General features: G+C 39.3%; 1 protein-coding gene across 5 annotated transcripts in view; it reads right to left on the bottom strand.

Moving 5' to 3' along the window:
* Positions 1-49: 49 nt before the first annotated feature.
* ADCY7 (adenylate cyclase 7) overlaps positions 50-12,662 on the bottom strand; it is a 67,849-nt gene continuing 55,236 nt past the window's right edge. For all 5 annotated transcript variants that reach the window (XM_056360387.1, XM_056360388.1, XM_056360391.1 and 2 more), the window contains 11 exons: positions 12,136-12,273; positions 10,884-10,946; positions 10,248-10,286; positions 8,669-8,832; positions 7,328-7,409; positions 6,613-6,768; positions 5,746-5,892; positions 5,201-5,308; positions 4,276-4,390; positions 3,068-3,192; positions 50-2,946 (listed from right to left, as the gene is read on the bottom strand). In XM_056360387.1, the coding sequence (XP_056216362.1) occupies positions 2,800-2,946; positions 3,068-3,192; positions 4,276-4,390; positions 5,201-5,308; positions 5,746-5,892; positions 6,613-6,768; positions 7,328-7,409; positions 8,669-8,832; positions 10,248-10,286; positions 10,884-10,946; positions 12,136-12,273 (1,284 nt within the window). In that variant the 3' untranslated portion in view covers positions 50-2,799. The remainder of the gene's footprint in view (positions 2,947-3,067; positions 3,193-4,275; positions 4,391-5,200; positions 5,309-5,745; positions 5,893-6,612; positions 6,769-7,327; positions 7,410-8,668; positions 8,833-10,247; positions 10,287-10,883; positions 10,947-12,135; positions 12,274-12,662) is intronic.

The raw sequence follows: 12,662 nt of genomic DNA, 5'->3' as shown, positions 1-12,662 counted from the left end.
TATTCCTCCTTTTCATAGGAATCCTCATCAAAATAATTGCAAAATCAAACAAGTTTCAGGAAGTTTTTTATTTAACGGTAAAAACACATTTGTTCTTTAAAACAGCTAGCTAAGTCAGGATGTTGTTAGCTCTTCATATTAGATACAGTGCCATTTTTCCAGTTTAAGAAAACAATAATGCTGTAAGGAAGATTTTTCAACAAGGTTATTGCCTCAGTCTTAAATTTCACAGTTCACTCAAAAGGACTGCCGAAAACAATGATTTAAATACAGTTGCTTCTTAAATCGAACTTTTTCTGTGTTTGACTATAGCTCTCATGCAGTTCCAGTGCTGATGAGAAAGTCGTCCTTCAGGCACAACCCCGTTGGCACTGCGCGGTTTCTAACTGCCCCGGGTAGGCCTCGCGCAGTACGCTCACACGCAGCGAGCGGCGCAGCGCGTTGCGGCCTTTGAAAACCGCAACAAACCCCCGCTTCTGCCCATTCGAGAGCTACAGCTCGTCACGTCGCATCTCTAAATGAGGTTAACTTGCAGTTACAGCCAAGCAAGTTCCTAGCCTGACGGGCAATACCATGTAAACAAAAGCATTTCAAAATGCTGTTACAGGCAGCAAATTCTCTTTCACAGATGACTTACGTTTACATTCTACTACGTCTGCCAACAGAAACACTTTGGAGCCAGCTCTACCTATAGGCATAATGCACTTTGCAGAATGTATTCGTGAGGCAAATAGTCACTTCACCTCACACATGACATCAAAGGCTGCTGTGAGGAGCCTTTCACACGTGTGGTCCTTACAAAACAATAAATAAATACCTCGCAACAAGTGCTTGCTGAGCATCTGTTACTACACATACACAACGTACAAGAGTAGCAAAAGCTGTCGTAAGGTTTGACTGTAACACTTGACCTGACACTAACAAGACACCGAGCGTGAAACTTCGTTCTTCAGCAGAGTCCATACACGAACCAGGCAACCTCAAACTAAGGTTTTCTAATGTGCTTTTTTCTGTTGGAGACTTACCACGCACAGTTTGACCTACCACATCGACAAAGGCTACAAAAGCACAATTTTTAATCCACAGTTGGACAATATTTAGATTTGTTCCCATCTTGAAACATAGTCACTTCATCTTCTAAGGAAATTACACAGTAATTAGAAAGCGGCAGTGATGCATAGGACTGCTTGTTAAACGCTTCTCCAGTATGGTTTAATGGTAAACCCAGAAAATTTAGTAAATGCAGCTTTGCAGAAGAGTAAGGCTGAACAAAATAGGCGTAGAACTGAATCACTGTGCTGCTCCGTCATACCGCAGGTGGTGTAGCGGGGGGAGGGGGGAATCCATCCCTAGTTAACACATGTAATTGGGCACGAGATGTTAGCCTGACAAAATAGGACCGTCTCCACCAGCAGAAAGCAGACTAAGTGATTGCAGGAAGTAGAAAAACGCTAATTGAGAAATTAGAAAAAGCCATTAACAGCTTGAAAACTACAAACTAAACTACCTTACAGCCAGTCAGTTTCCGTGAGCATACTAACACCCTACGCGTACTTTCCGTATTGAGGCTCTGCTGAAACACTTCCATTACGAATGTTTTTTTCCGTACATTCTTTTGTAACCTTCAAAACCAATTTGTTTCATAAACTGCACCGCCTTTAAAAGGTACACAAACCAGCCAGTGGCTACTCAATTTGAAGAAAAAAGAAGAGGAAAAACCACCCCAATCCCACCTCAGATGCGGTTCCATTGGTACGGTACCTGCTGCTGTTTCTAATACTGTCTTCTCCGTTCTGTTCTTGTTTCCAAATAATTGAAAACATTATTTTTTCTTCCGTAAGTGCCCTCAAGAATGCAGTCAGCACGCAGAATGCCTGCCGGGTGTCAGCGACACAAGCTGTTCTCGGAGCCTGTCTGACCGAGCATGCAGGACAAGCTGCAGGTGCTCAGCGCTCCTCAAGGTCGGGCAGGGGTTTGAAATTTAAAGCCAGAATTCTGAAGACGTTCTCTTACGTGACTACAAAATGCACATGCAGACACTAAATACAGAGGCACAGAAATACAAAGGAGAACACGTAATATAATGTAAACACTCTGAACTAGATGAAAGTTATTTCTAAACGGTCATGAAAACATTTGCATAATACAAGGTATGCTATGGAGGAGGCAAAGGCAATAAAAAAGTCATCTGATACTGTGCAATTAATATTTTTTTTTCAAAAGGTGCCCAGCGCAATTATCATACGATATATTTGTGAGTTTACTCGCGTTCCTCTTTCCATTACTCAGCCATCTTCTGCTGTGAAGTCTGTTTAGCATTATTAAAAGCGGGCTTACGCAGCAGCGCCCAGAGCATCGTCCCACACGTCTGTGACAGAGGCAATACTGTAAGCAGGGGTGTGTCAAAGAATGAAGCAGTGGAATGTTTCAACGCGGGTAACAAGTTCTACAGTGCATCCACGTATGCTGTCACCGGAGCTGTTCAGACTCCCACAGTGCAGGTAAGGAAAGGAACTAACCAAAAATGCTTCATGGCAATTCCAGGTAAATCCTCAGATTATTTCAGGAAAAGGTAGTCCTTTGCAGACTGGCGGTTGCGTGTTTTCCAGGGACTTTTCAGAACTTCTTTCAATTTAAAAAAAAAATAATAATACCATTCTCTTGAGATGTAGAAGAAATAGGAACCGTACATATATATATATGCTTTTAGAATAAAGTCCTTCACATAAGGAGGGAAATTCTAATTCTTCACAGAAGGGAGGCAGTTCTAAGCCTATTTTGATTAACTTCGTCGTAGCCTCAGTTCAGTCCCATACCTTGGAATTTGGCGGTCTCAGTGCAAACAAAGTAAGTCCTTAGTTCTCCCTTGCCTTTGACATTAATGAGTCCCCTACATTCACACGAATAGCCCAACTCCTGTAGTATTTTACTTGTTTCTTCTGTAACCTTTGTGTGAAAAGAATCAGAAATTCTTGTGAAATCCTTCTGATTACTCACATATTAAAAAAAATACACCCGTACCCAATTAGAAACGATTTCTTAGGCATTCCAAGGCTCATACGTTTACCTGGATTTTCCCAAGTTCCCCCGTGCTCTCCATTCGGCTAGCAACATTCACGGTGTTGCCCCAAATATCGTACTGAGGCTTCCGGGCACCGATCACACCAGCAATCACAGGGCCATGATTGATCCCTGCATAAACAAAAGCAGCTGTCATTCCCGAGGCAGGACGTGTGACACCTGCCTTCACTGTTAGCCGTAAGTCACGAACTTCAGGGGAATAAAACCACAAAACAGAAACCCTGCAACGTGTTTCCAGCGATCGGCGTTACCACTGTTCTATAAATACTAGCACTGAGGCTCAGGAGAGGTGAAATGGCTTATTCATTGTAAAATGGGAATTCTGAGAAAGAACTAAGGCAAAGTTCAGGCCAAAGCAAAATTCTTCCTTTTCTACTTCTAATACATAGAAATAAGCATTTGTACAATGACAATACTGCCTTTAGTCAACAGTTAGTAACAGGGTACTTCACTCTTCATCCCTACCTTTAATTCTCCAAACTCATCCAGCCACAGTCCGTGTATTGCTCCCTCCAGTGATTAGAAAAGCCCACCCATGAAGGAGCTTGGCAGATTTAAAAAGCGGGACTAGACAACACTACCTTCAGCTATTCAGATTTTTATAATAATCCAAATACTGCGTTCGATACTGAGAAGGGCTCCACAGCGCTCTGTGGAGTGGCTGGAAGGAAACGGGCATATTATGAGCAATCCAGACCGAATAACTTGGTTGTAATAACAGGCCGCGGCTGTAACAAGCTGCAGGTGTTGTGAAGGACGTGTGCAAGGCCAAGGGAGACAAAGAAACTGTGTATTCGCAGAGAGATAAGAGAGCTGGACAGAAAGATGAGAAAAAACAGGATGCCTGCATAAGGGGGGAGCAGCGTGTGGGCACCACAGCGGGACCAGTCCTAGGGGAGATGGAAGCGTGTGAACAAGTAGTTTTAACCTGTCACCTTTTACATAACAAAGCGTGCGTAGCATGTGTATTTTTAGCTGGGGGTATAAATTGGTGTGAGTCTATTAATAGCATCTGTCGACTACAAATTGCTGTGAGTCTCTTAATAAAGTGGCACTAACTTGATCACATTGGCCGTATAAGTTGTGTCCGAGCCTTCTGCGTCAACAGCGCTCAGTAATTTACCTAAATCACCCTACTCCATTCTTCACTTTTACGGAGCGACAGGGTTCACATTCCTCACAAACTGAACTTACCAATACGTAAGCGGAAATTGTTAAAGGAATGTCGGTTGATGCCATCCAGTTTACTCATCAAGGCAATTCCATATTCCACCATAATCCCAATGTGAGCATGCTGTCTTTCCCTATCCTACACAAACAGTAACACATATTAACAATCAAATTACAAACGATTGTGTCAGGCTACTATTCCAAACCAGTACTATTAGTGAATAAAGTATGGATTTGTAAGGATAAGGCCACTCACCCTTGTAACTGTGCAGAACCGCACAGTTCAACAAACATTCAAAATGGATTTGAAAACTATATTAAATTCAATTGGAATGGCTATGAGGCAACAAGCAAGATACAATTAAATTTTATAATGAATTTATGTCTGTTCTTTAGGATTTCAGATTTAATTTTACATCTTTAGTATACATTATATACATGCATCCTAATGTCATAGACAAACTGGCTACAGTGAAGGTGAACCTGAGCACAGAAATTGGTTGGCATTCCTCTGGGTGACAGACAGTTTCAGATTCGGATCTGACGTGGCACTTGAGGATTCTCTTTTTGTGCCAGTTCTCAGGTATCACAAAAAGCTTACTGTCCAACTCTGAGACAGGCTTTTCTTTTTTTGGCAGCCATTCTTTGACTTCCCCATTATTAGAGCTATTCTGCTATGCACCTTGAAATGCTAAGCTACTGGAATCAAAGATAAAAGATGTAAAAAGTATGCTGGGGTTACAGACTTAATACCTGCTTAGAAAAAAAAAAAAATGGAACTAGAGGAGAACAGTGAATTCAACAGGAGACAATACACTTCTATTATCTTTTTCCACATTTCAGAAAGTCACTCTTGGTGATTTACATGTAATCACATCACATTTTGTTCCTTAGAAATGCACCTTACGTACACCCAGAATACCAGAGGCAGATTTCAGAGACAACGTACCTGGTTGTTCTCTTGGCCTGGCGTAACACTGAGACCAGCTGCTGCCATGTAAGTGCTTCCAATGGTTTTTATTTTTTCAACACCACTAAATTTAGGTTTTAACAAGAGCTGTTCGAAGGGAATGAAAATAGCAACTTTAGACTTTAATACCATATTTCAGTGTGGGATTTAAGGAGAAATCTTATACTGTCTACAATAAGCATTATACATCTCCAGGAATACCAGTAATCACATGAAAATTAGGTAAGGAAGTACTGAGGATTAGTTTCATAGTTTTGCTCTGCCTGCTCACAGGAGAAATAACAAGTGCTGAAATAAAGCTGTGAAATCCAGGACTTTCAAACCGTACTGCTAATGCAGTAGACCACGTAGTTTAAAAACCCCATCGGATGGGAATACATCTTTCAAGATCGCAAGGCTGAAGTCAGAATATCAATTCAGCGTAAAAGCCTTCCCCCCCCCCTATAATACTCAGAGATCTAGCGAAACATTTTGTTTTGCAGTAAATATGTAATCAGGTCCATTTCTGCCAGAAGTTCAATTACCTCATCAAAATCAGCAATAATTTCATTTAACAGCCGCAAGCATTCCAGGCCTTCTTTATTGACATCACATTCAGTATAAAACACCTTAAAATCTGGTACTGATGCAAACATGACACAGACACAGTCGTAAGATTGATGGTACCAGTCCTACAGGGAAATAATATATTCACACATTATTAGCAGTCACCTTCTGCCACGGGTATTTAAAACTACGATGATTTTTTGTAACCAGTGATCAAATTACAGTTTTCCTATGAAGTCAACTACAGTACTTTACAGTGGGCATCTCATATATTATCAGAAATATTAATCATTTTGATTAATCTAAGGGAAAACTCATGTACACACACACGCGCACACACACCTTAAAGATTCTCGTCTATTCTGGACAGTACCAGTCTTCTGACACTCACCCTGTCTGTGAAATCAGCAATACTTATTCTGATGACGTACTAGCAGAAAAAGATAGACGTCTTAAAAAAAATCATCATCTGTGAACTTCGCACTGGGATTGTTACCAAGGAGATACTAACTGTTCCTCAACTAACTTCTTTAAAAAGAAGGCCTATCTTCCCTGGTAAAATGCAGTCTTTGGAAAGCAGTAAATCCTTTTTAAATATTTGCCAAACTTAAACTGTGTCCTGAAGCCGAACTACCAATGCTGAAAACACATTTCAGTGACTGACACTGAAAGTTTGCATTTTTTGAGACCATGTAGATAAGAGATTCTTGGGTTTACAAAGGTCTTAGGATACAAACAAGCAGCGAAGTGGACATAACCCTACAGCCTTCTGTGTGCTTGTTAGCATGACATTCTGTCACAGAAGTCCAATTTACTGTCCGCCACATAGCAGAGATCAAACATACCTCATTTCGTTTCTCACCAATGAAATATGCAGCAACATGTGCTGGAAGTACATTTTCCAGCAAAAGCCTGTTCACATTCTCCATCGTTTCGAACTGTTCATGTTCTTTTTTAAACTTATTCTTCCACAGGCAATCCAGTCGACAGTAATAATCAATCTGCAAAGGGATCGAATATGATAAATTAATTCCATATAATATCTTACTGAAAAATATTAGAAAAATATTCAAAAAGTGTGGTAGCAATAGTTTCTTCAAGGTCTTTGGAGCCTATATAGTTATGAAAAATGTGCTTTGAGAAGGAAGCTCAGAAAAATATGAAGCAGTCAGTATGAACAAATGCCATTTGGGTACCATCAGGTCTATTTACCAAAATGACATTTTAGTAATATGGTGATTATTTTTATCTTGAATTACTGCCTTGATTTAGAATTAACATTGACATATCAAAAAACTGGAAGAATTTGAAAGTTTGATTTCTGTAATGCAAACACTATTAAAAAATATTAAAATGTTCCCCATCCTTTCATTGTAAACATTTTTGCATTAACTAAGTACAAGCGGAGTACATTATCTACAACTAAGTACAAGAATATAAAAAAAAGATAAAAATCTATACTAATTTACAACACAATTTCAATGATCAACACTTTGGCATTTTATTTAAATCAACTTGCTGCAAGTAAAAGACCTAGCCTATTGCTTTTTAAACACATACCTGTTTTGCAAGTAAAATTAGGGTTATGTAAAACAGAACCAGATATAAATTAGTCATTATCCTTGGCTCTTTGATGAAAAGCCTGAAAACAAGAAAGTAATACATAGTTATCTGTATCCTTTTAAAAAATGCGCATAATTAAGGGGGGGTGGGGGCGTAAGGGGGGAGGGGGGAAGGCAGGGGAAGAAGAGCATAGCAGGAGTAGGTGCCTGTGTTCAGACACACAGCACCAATGCTATTGTTCATTGGTGCCAGTGGCCGGCTGGTTATTCGGTCCTATCCTCATAACAAGGAAGGATTATGGTTCGGTTCAGTACACCAACTGTGTTTCACACGATGACAAAACGGGTGCTGAAACCTCGTTAAGCAGCTATTGTAGTGAGACGGTCAAGTAAACACGGCTTTATCTTAATGAAGCCATCTTAATTTCCATTGCACGGTTTCAGCTTGCCACCCCACACTGCCCCACAAAAAGAGCCAACAAAACCTAGAAATAAGAAAAGAAACTTTCTTATTTGCAGCAGGAAAGATGATAACAAAGACCTGCTTTGCTAGAACAAAGACAGCCATGAAATCACACCTGTGTGTAGTGCCATACAAATCTGAGGCACCACTCCCTCCACAGTAAGATCAGTCTGTTTTACCACACCTATTAATTTTCACAAATGCATCAAACAAAATTCTCATTATATCAATAGCCTGGGATTAAGAGGCTAAATTAAGAGCTCATTTAGGCTTTTTTAAGCTGTGATGACAGCTCACAGTTAGCCTCTGCAAAATAAATGTATCCTAACCTTCAGCTATGAGACTATGCTGAGAATCTGAGAAAGATTACAAATGAACAGTAAAAGCCTTCTACGTGATTCCTCTTAAATATTTTTATTGTTTCTTCAATTAGATCAGGTAAATTGCTGTTACTTTTCAAACCATATGCAGTTAGTAAGTTAACTAAATGAAGAGTTCGCTATCCTGTTGACTAGCAGGTCTCACAAGCAGTTGAACAGCAGACTTTCAGCAAGACTTTTGTTCATAGCTTAACAGATCAACCTTATTACAAGACTAATGTTCTACCCCTTAATCTTTAACGTAAGCTAAGCTTCCAGAGAGCTCAGAAGACATATTACACAATTTTGCAGAAAACACACACATACTTAAAAAAAAAACATACTAAAAAAAAAAGGTGATATGGCCTAATATGATTTCCATGTCATTAACTTTACAGAAAGCTTTGTAATGCCTGACTTATAAGATTTTGGTATTTCAGTATTCCAGCAAGTGTACAAAAAATCTAAGACCTTTAACAAAACATTATTGTCAATTATAAGAAACTTTACACTGCACCTGGTACTGTTGCCATAGAAGCTCATGTTTCTATACTGAAGGGTATTAAAAATGACGAGGTATACGGTCACAGCAATGGACAGGAGGAGAACTTTGAGTTCGAAGCTCATTTGAAGAAACACCGAGCAAGCAATGAACCCCAATATGCAGCAGTAAGCATAATACTGTAAAAGAAGAATTTAAAGAGCAGATGCATTATTCAGGCTTTATGCCTAAGACTTTCAAACCATAGCAAATGCTCTAAGTTCATGATCATTATAATTTAAATGGAAATTACAATCACTCACTAAATACACTTCAAGGTCTATTTTTAATTGCACTACAAGGGTGAACTTTTTTTTTAGTTTACTTTTTTATTTTGTTACAAAGATTTAACAGAAAGCACCACACCAACATAAACAACGTCAAATAAAAACTGAAGAGCATTGAGAATTTATCTTCTGAAATCTATTAATTTAAGCAATTATTTATTTAAAGTTTAAGACTAACCTAAAGTAGCTTCCTAGTCCAGCAAACAGGCTCTGAACCAGGAGCTCCAGCGTTCTGGTGCTCTTTTTGACAGTGGTCCCCCTTCGTAACCTCAAACAGATACCACATCCCCATCTCCCCCATCTTTAACATATTGACAGGTGTAACCTGTCTTAGCAGGTAACCTGTTGTCCAGCCTTAGACACAGCTCCTTCGTAAGAACTTTGATGCTAATAAACATTATCAAGCTAGGGCCATTATCCAATGGAATTACTGAAAAATTTCCCAGAGGAACCGCAGTTCAGGCATGGTGTCCAAGGTCAGTACGGGGTTGGGAGCGTTACATCTGTCAGCTGGTACAAAGTGCATGGTGCAGACGGGATTGCTCCCTGCAGTCACCAGCACACGTATAAGATGCTAGGCTAGTGTCCTTCAGCCTACAAACAACTCCAAAATTACCTCAGCTTCTGCTCCTCAAGGATTTCTTTCTCTTCATGTACAAAGCACAGTTTTTCACTCCTAATAGCACAGACCTACCACAGATCTGGGAAATTCTTATCTGAGCAGTTAATGTTTCTGCTGAAGTGAACAAAACTAGAACAATTTATGGGGCAACTGGGGATCACAGCCCGCATAATAACATATTATACCAACTTTGTCATCCTAAAGGCTTTGACTGTAATCTCCAAAAGGTAACGAACACTCAGCTATAACCCTGACACCAAACTTCTGAAAAACATACCACTACATAGAGAACACTGACACAGGTCTGTTGGCCATTTAAGCCCTTTCACTCTAGAAAGATACTTTACAGGGACACTTGCAGGTACAGCTCATCTCTCAAACACAATCATCATCCTGTTCTGCTGCTTTTTCCTCTTTTACTTCTGCTTTAGATCTACTTTTAAGTCTGAAATTTCAACAAATTGCAAAGCCACACTTTATTCAGCACAGCAACAGCAGCTGAAATATCTTGAATCCACAAAGAAACTTTCTGCTGTCAGATGCCCAAAATGTTTTGGTTTACACAGCAACAGAACCTACCAGTTGTCAGTAATATATACAGTATTCAAAGATTTGAGTTTTAAATTAATGTGTATTCACTACTTACAGTTTCCTCAACACAGGATTGAGTTGTGTTTCCAAAAGGCTGATTTACAGACATGGAAGAACAGAAAATTACCAGATGAGTACAATGTGCATTATATAAGTGTAATTTGTCATTTGTCAAAAGGGCTTGAATGAAAGGGCGCTCACACAGCCTGCTGTGCATTGTTCAAAAACACACCCATCATCTAAAAGGGTGGCCAGGTGACAAAGGAGCATCCCAAACACTTGGATGATCTCAAAATAAAATGCTACTTTGGAGTTAAAGGCACAAAAAATAAACCCCTCGGAAATAATCCTTTTGTGTCATTAGTGCTGAATCTATCCTTACAGAAATGCTAGAGAATACCTTTCAAAGGTGCTGAGTAACCAAAATAACCCATGACTTCAGCTTTACCAATGAGTACTCCAGACTTTTGAAAAGTCCCTAAAAGATGTACAGTAAAGCCACAGCTAATAATAGAAAATATCCCTAGAACTGCCTTGTGGCACAAGTGAGTCATTGTGTTCAACAATTTAAAAATTCTGTCTTTGTTAAAAGATTAAAAGATATTAAAATGCTGCCATTAATCTCTATTATACACACCATCCATGACCCAGTTCATTTTAAGCTTAGAAATGAAGACGGTACTCTACTCACATAGGTGGTAGCACACAGGTCATTTGATCCAGTAAAGTTTGCAGGTTTGTTCTTTTCAGTAGTCTTCATTTATTGGGGGGGGGGGGGGGGGGGGGGCGGGGAAGAGGACAACAAACAAACAACAAAACCACCATACAAACTTGTTAGCAGGTACTTATCAATTTTAAGGTTTTTCTCCATATATTACACAATGAGTCCTGCTCTGGTTGCCCTTTCACTGCTACTGCAGTACAAATGTTAGAATACATGATATCCCATATAGTTGTACTAAACATTAATGCACACACAAGGTGCAAGAAGATTAAAATTGCCAAGTATTTACGTACTACTTTTCTAATTCAGAGTAAAGTGTCACATTATGGCTATGCTAATCTAACAGCTAACTGGCACAAACATGTGGCTCTGTCTCAGCCCCCAGTTTCACAGCCACTGTTCCTGTTTTCTTTTAGGCTGTCTATGGTGGTGGTGTTCACATGACACCACTGTGAGTCAATTTAAGGACCTAAGCCAGCAGAAAAAAGACTTTACAAAAGAAAATTAAGCATTTTCTGCGGTATAGCTTTCAGAACACTACAAAACTTCCCATGGAATCAGAAGAATGGCAGACCAAGCACTTGGGATTGGAAGGACATCACTTCTTGTAGCTTGATGTTAGATATATTGAACCATTAACATGATGTGTTTAAAAAAAAACCCCACACAGCAGAGTGGTCTTGAGCATGAGGTTACTCCAAAGGGTTGTTTTTCAAATGTACCTCAGGCGCAATACAATACTCAAATTTAAGACAGGCACCGTGTGTATCTTAGTCTAGTAGTAACTACCAACAGCATCTTTAGTTTTGAGAGCAAGCCAACCCATATTCTTCACTCCCCCGTCTGCATTATTACTAGCTAGTGCAAATAACACAGTAAACTTCTTAAAAATTCTACCCGATACAGCCAAACATTTAAACCCACATTACGAAAAAATGGAAGACCATCTTAGTGATGAGGGTTAAACCCAACAGTAATTATACATGCCATCTTAAAAGCAAGAAACAGTGATATAAACAAGAATGTAATTCTATTTCCACAAACCGGGAGTTTTTACTTTTAATGCTTTTACGTGACATTGTGTATTATCCTTGTGTAAATCAACTCACGTTGCGAATCAGATGTTAGAAGCAGCAGCAAAAAGCACGTACTTGATGAAAAGAATACAGGAAGCTACTTAAACTGGATGTCACAGAATGAAGATAATGCAATTACTTACCAAATTAAAAATGGCTATAATCAGCAAGGCACCGATAGTGATGACTGCTAAAGGAAGCCTAAGTAACGGCATTGTTTCCACCTTCTCCGAGATTGCACAGAGATGGCGCAGGAAAGGCCACTGTTGCGAGCAGCACTTCTGTAAACAAAATTACTTTGTTTCAGTAACATGGATAATACTCTGATACATGGGAAGAAGTATTTCTAAATTTAAAATAATTTTTCTCTGCAGGAGGGTGTCAAGTCTTCATTGGAATCCTAATTTAGAACTCGGAATCTAGTTAGATTAGGTGCCTAGTGCCTCTCCACAACTGAAAAGGGAGACAATGCTTCCTTATTTCAAAGAGGCCGGGTGCTAAAATTCTCTGAATTTCTGCTTTAAAAATAAAAAAACTACGATCTGATTAAAAGTTCTGGAGAAATGTTACTAAAAATATAGCGACAACCTATGTTGTATATTTTAATTAAGAGAGCTATCATGTTATATTGGGAACTGCATTTTCAGATGACTAAGTTGAAACCAATCCT

Source organism: Falco biarmicus, chromosome 15, assembly GCF_023638135.1.
Source record: "Falco biarmicus isolate bFalBia1 chromosome 15, bFalBia1.pri, whole genome shotgun sequence".
NCBI classification, from domain to species: Eukaryota; Metazoa; Chordata; class Aves; order Falconiformes; family Falconidae; genus Falco; species Falco biarmicus.
The sequence above is the reverse complement of the archived record's forward strand: the minus strand, read 5'-3'. Positions and strand labels throughout refer to the sequence as shown.